Below are 5,778 nucleotides of genomic sequence, written 5' to 3' on the forward strand. Positions count from 1 at the left end.
GTGGGTGTGACCAGCACAAGCAACACAAGACCCTGAGGATGACAGGGTCTGTCAGCCTGGGCACATGCCAACTCTGGGGGGAGAGGGAGAAGCAAGCTGAAGATCAGTGCAGGGGGGGTGCCGGTTCCTGTGCTAACAGCCTGACTTCAGCTTGGAAATGCATCATTTGTAGAACAAAATCCTGCCTTCAGCTGCCAGTCTGTTAATGATGCTGAATTCAACGTCAGCATCATGGACCCTCGTCCTGCGAAAGGCTCCGGACCAGCGGTTCTTCTCCCAGTAATGGTGCCAGTTCCCTTCGCTGTCTGCTCCAAAGCCAAACACGGAGACCTGCGCACATGCCAGCAAGAGCCATTGCTGTGCAGGTGCTTGCTCAGCCTGAGAGCACACAGGCCCGCGGCGTGGTGGCAGTGCCTGGTCCTGCTGGCCCCACTCACCTGCTGGCAGAGGTGCAAGGCGAAGAGAAGGGCTGTGAAGCCAGTGGAGGGGTATCGCCCGTGGCGCTGTGTCCAGTTGTCGTGGATGTACTTGAGGAAAGCTGGGCTCAGGATCAGCACCTGAGTGGGGAGCGGAGGAGCCATCAGCTTACTGTGCTGCGAATGGGACAGCCCGCTCCCACCACCAGTGCAGCCACCAGCCCTTCCCCTCACCAGCTCAGCCCACATCCTGCAAAAAAAAACCCAGCCCAGTCTCTGCCCAGAGGAGCCCTACCTGCGCAAGAGGAGCTGGAACCCACCAAGCCCTTACCTTGTTTCTGTCAGCTTTGATGAATTGTTTCACTCTCACATATGTGCTGCAAAAGCCGGAGAACAGCTGTGAGCATGGGGCACTCCCACTACCAGGGCCTCTCCTTTGGAGGCAGCTGGTTTGCAGAGGGTGCCTGTGTCCCCCAGCACCTGGCCCCATAGCACCCCCAGCCCCTTGGCTGGGCCAGCAGCATCCCCTGGCCTGGCTGTGGGAAGGGACACATCAGGCCCATGGCCCCACAGCGGGGACAGCCACCACCCCACCCATGGGCGTTACAGGCCTGCAGGATGCCCAGACCCTGCAGGGACGGGTCAGTGCCCACTTCCTCAAGCTGCAGTGCAGACGGATACCAGGACCCTCACCCAGGGGCCCCTCCTACCCTGCCAGGACCATGGTGCCAGAACCCCAGTGAGGCACCAGGGTCCCCAGGACCACCTCATGCCTTCCCCAGGCTCTCCAGCACAAGAGGTGTCACACTCCCAAAGCTGACGCACTGTGTGAGCTCTCCAGTGGAAAATGCACTGGCCAGCCACCACAGGTCCAGTGGCTTGAAGGGGATGAGGATGAGGTGGACGTTGGGCCCAAGGTTCACTGCGCTCTCCGGGTACATGAAGTGATGGGTTGTTCTCATGCCAACATCCAGCTCAAAGCCAGGGATCTTTGCTCTGTTCATCCTGGGGACAGCGGGAAGGCACATGCCGAAATGCAGCTGCACGCTGTACCCGTCCCAGGCTGCTGATCCCACCAGGCAGGGACACCAGCTCACACTGGCCAGCAGCAAAGAAGGGGACATGAGTGACACAGGGCTGGTATGTGCCCCAGGGTGGGGGCGCCACAGAGCAGGCACCGCCTGGCTTGTGTTGACAGATTTCACAGTGGCCAGGGGCTGGGGCATGCCAGGGTCCCAGGGAGACAGGGAGGGGCTAAGCTCCTTCAGGTCACCCACCTCAGCACCCAGTCATGGGCATCAATCCGCAGCCCGTGGCCAGACCCCTTCAGCCGCCCTGAGTTCCCCACCACTGCACAAGTCCTGCAGCGAGATGTGTCCCACATGCTGCTGGCTGGGGCCCGGAGGACAGTGAAGAGCTGCTGAATTATGGCCTGGAGTTGGCCACCACGTGGGGGACCCTGCAGTGTCTGGGGGAGCAAGGCAAGCAACATGCAGCATCACCACCCCCACCAGTACCCCCAAAGAGGGGACAGAGCCCCACTCCTCCTAGTGGAGCCCTGAGAAATGCATGGGAAAACCCGATGGAATATTAGGAAAAGGGTGTGGGACAGGCCCGCGGGGGGGGGGGGGGGCGGGAAGGTGATAAGCTGGGGTTCCTGCACCCTCTTCACCCCCTTCACATATGTCCAACTTGACCTTGGCCCTGCCCCACCACAAACAGATTTGGGGAGCCCGGGAAGAGCCCTGAGCTCCTGCCCAAGCCCTGACTCACCAGCCACCACTGAACCACGTCGGAGGAGAGCTCATGGGCTGCGCCCGTCAGCAGAGGCCCCATGGACATATTATAGCGGGCACGGAACCATGCGGAGCTGTTGGTGCTGGCGCCACAGTGGGCAGCAGGGGTGTCGAAGAGGGAGGGAGTCCAAGGGAAGGGGCCAAGGCCATCCGTGGGGGCTCGGAAACATTGCCACAGGACCAGCAGCAGGCACAGGGCCAGCACCACCCGCATGCGCCTCTGGCACAGCATCCCTCATGCCACCTGCAGCGAGATGTTACAGGGACAGTTGCATGGCCCCACAGGACCCCTTCCCACCCACTGTCCCTATCCAGCCTCCTGGGACACCCCTTGACTGCTCACCAACCCTGCAGGGACCTGAAATAACCTGGTACGTATTTCCTTTTCAAACCGTTCAATGGCTTTATTGCTGTTCTCTGCTTCGGGCACTGCTGCAGTTACTTAGGTCCAGGCAGGGCCACCTGGCAATATGTCCTGTAAGAGGTTCTGCTCTCTGCCTGCGGCACTTTTAAGGTCTGCAAAACTAGCCCGCAAACAAGCAGCAAAGCGTCATCACCAAAATCCAGCTCCCGTCCAGAGTGGCAGCTGCCCATCCGCAAGGCGCTGCTGCCAGGAGTGAGCCCCGCTGCCTCCTCCCCACACATTCCAGCCGTGCAGAGCAGACACTGGGCACAGCAGCCCCTTGACTCTCCACTGCCACCAAGCCCACACAGGTGCCATGCAGCCGGCAAGGCACTCCCTCCCCAGCAGCCCTGGGGTTTTGCAGTTTCAAGGGCACTGAATCATTGCCGGGAGGAAGGAGCCGGAGGTACTAACTGCCATCTGTGTGCATGAGCCTCTCTTAAATGCCCATATTTAAGTGACATTTCTGTTCTCCATCTAAAATCACCCAAGTAAGCCTAAAGTCAAAGGGTTTTCTCATCCTCAGGGAGTTCAAAGTGCTCAGCCTCTCAGGACCAGGCTCCCATGGGCAAGGCAGGAGTGAGGATCGGGGATGAAGGGACGGCCTCCATCCCATGATCAGAAGCTACTGCAGCAGGTTTGGGGGCGGGGTGAGGTCCCCTCTGTACTGGAAAAGCTAAAGGACAGAAACCCCCTCCTGTCCTCTCAGGAGTACCCGGTGCTCCCCCCAGTCCTCTGGGTGCGGATGTGGGGCTTTGAGTCAGCACCAGCTTAATTTCTCCGCATTAACCATTTTTTGTAACTCCTGCAGCGTGGACATACCTGCTCGCCATTGTATCCAACCAGCTGCACTCAAATCTGACCCGCAGGACATATACCTGACAGCAAAACTGCTGCTCCTGGGGGTCCAAGCAATGAGCAGAGACAGGAAACTGGGGGTGGGGGGGTGGGGGGGTGGGGGTAGTGTTTGCATGATCCCAGGTGGCCACAGCAGGATGCCTTCTGCTGCAAACCTGCCCTCTCAAAAAACAACTGAACCGTAACCTCTTCTTGAAGGGAAGTGCAAACAACTACCACCAGTGCACCCGAAGTGCCGATGTGGGTGCTCCTGAGCAGGAAGCGGCTGTGAAATGCCAGCTCTTCACCCTCCAGGCTCAGGGGGACCCCAAAGATCCCCAACACTCTCCCTGATGGTGGCTGTGGACCCCCATGACTTAGTCTGCAGCAGCCATGAGCATTTGCTGTGATGGAGGCACAGAGCACCTGACATGCTGGTCAGGCCAGGAATCAGCAGTCCCCTGGGCTGGTTCGGGCACTCATGGAGCCTCAGGGTTTATTAAGCTGCAGACCATGGACGGGGACAAGCTGACTGGCAGCTGCACGGCTGGTGCCAGCAGCTCCATTAAGCCCTGAGCCAAGGGACTCAGGCAGTGCAGTGAATATCTCATGAAGCCTTTAGCAGTCACCCCTCACCAGGGAGGACAGGGCTCTGGACAGGCAGGATTGAGCAGTCCCGTCTCCCTGCCTGTGCCCATGCACAGCCCCTGCTCCATGACCGGGACCTCTCCACCTGCACCTGCAACCCCACGGTGGCTGAAATGACCCCTCCTGGCCCTGAGCCCAGAGGTGCCCTCACCTTGGGGTTCCTCAGCCCAGTGTCATCAGCCACAAGGCCACAGCCACGTGGCTGCTACATCGGGCTGCACCCAGGAGCCACAGACCTGTCCCCATCCTTTCTCAGCCCCAAGGGACACCAGCAGGAGCTCCCCAGACCTGGATCCAAGAATGAGACCCTCATGGGTGTTGCAACCCCCCGGTCCCCAGCCAGCTGTCCCTACGGCTCCTCACCTCCTCAGAGGAAACGCCACTGAGCAGGGCCAGGCGATGGTGATGCTCCCGGGCTTGGTGGCCTCACCAGTGCTTGTTGCAAGCTGCAACAACCACCACAGGAAGAGGAAGTGTTGCATCACGACGTGGGGGAGAACAGAACTTTGCGGCAAGTGACACAGTGAGGCCAGGGCTGCTGTCCCTCCTCCGGCAGTGCCCACCACGCTGGTGTCGCGGTACAGCCCTCCCACCCAGCGCAGCACCATGGTGGCCACCAGTCCCACTGGAGCTGGATGCTCTACCCACGTTCCCTGGGCTGAATCAGGAAATTCATCATTCAAATGTTCCTCTGAGGATGGCAGAAGTTGCCTGAAGTGGAACCGCCCTCCTGCCCCTACAGGTCCTGCTGGGATGGCTCAACTTTTGCCAACACTGACATAAGTAACACTTGAAGTCTCAACAGCCTCATGCATGCAGCACCTTACCAACCAGTTTCTTTTGCTCACCTGGATGGGATTTTGGCTCAAAGAGGACAGGAGGGCTGTGAAAAGTGCCTCAGCAACCATAAAAATACAGCCATGCAAGCTGAATTATGAGTAATTTTATCCAGGGGAGGTCATCCCTCTGCTCTGATGCCTGCAAGGAGGTTTGATGCCTAAGGGAAAGAAGTGAAGAGGAAGGATCTAGAGATTCAAACTAGAACAACCCTGCAAAATGCAGAGCACCAAAGAGCCGGTATTTATTGGCAGTGGGCTCAGAGGTCCTTTCCACCATTGCTGGGGGGGGGGGGGGGAGGCACCCAAGGACCAGTGCCCTGAATTGCCACAGAGCATATTTCTGGAGCACGGACAGTGAGACCTGGGTGGGAGGAATTAGGGATGGCACAGCACTTGTTTGCATTGCCAGGCTCCCAGTGTGCTCAGCCCTCAGCAGAAGCCCCTTTCCCCAGGGTTCAGAGCCATGCAGGGCACTGTGCTGCCCTGCTCTACCATCATCTCCATTAGCTCTGGAAGAGCAGGGAGTACCACAGGACAGGCAGAATGGTCAGGGCGAGGCCAGAGTCAGGCATTTGGCAACGAGTGGCCCAGGCCTGTGTCCTGCATGGGGAGGTGGCTGGGGCAGGAGCACACGTGTGGAGCCTGTAGGTTGATGTGTTCTCTCCCTTTGCCTGGTCAAGGGATCCTCTGAGACAGCCTGGCACTGCTGGCAGCCTATGGGAGGAGCAGGCTGTGGGGACAGGGATGCTCAGACGGCAGAGGTGACAGAGACAGCACACGGTGAGGCCCTTGGTACAGATGGGAGCTTGGGGAATTGCATTTTAAGCAGCTGATCAGAT

At 59.1% G+C, this 5,778-nt stretch overlaps 1 protein-coding gene across 1 annotated transcript; it reads right to left on the reverse strand.

The window, feature by feature from the left end:
* Positions 1 to 162: 162 nt before the first annotated feature.
* On the reverse strand, positions 163 to 2,444 carry LOC141966995 (CMP-N-acetylneuraminate-beta-galactosamide-alpha-2,3-sialyltransferase 2-like). Its single transcript, XM_074920300.1, has 6 exons — positions 2,190 to 2,444; positions 1,694 to 1,884; positions 1,242 to 1,421; positions 748 to 793; positions 438 to 557; positions 163 to 330 (listed from the first exon to the last, which is right to left on the reverse strand). The coding sequence occupies exons 1-6, from the start codon at positions 2,442 to 2,444 to the stop codon at positions 163 to 165; spliced, it is 960 nt and encodes a 319-aa protein (XP_074776401.1).
* Positions 2,445 to 5,778: the final 3,334 nt, after the last annotated feature.

This window comes from Athene noctua, chromosome 16 (genome assembly GCF_965140245.1).
Source record: "Athene noctua chromosome 16, bAthNoc1.hap1.1, whole genome shotgun sequence".
NCBI lineage: Eukaryota > Metazoa > Chordata > Aves > Strigiformes > Strigidae > Athene > Athene noctua.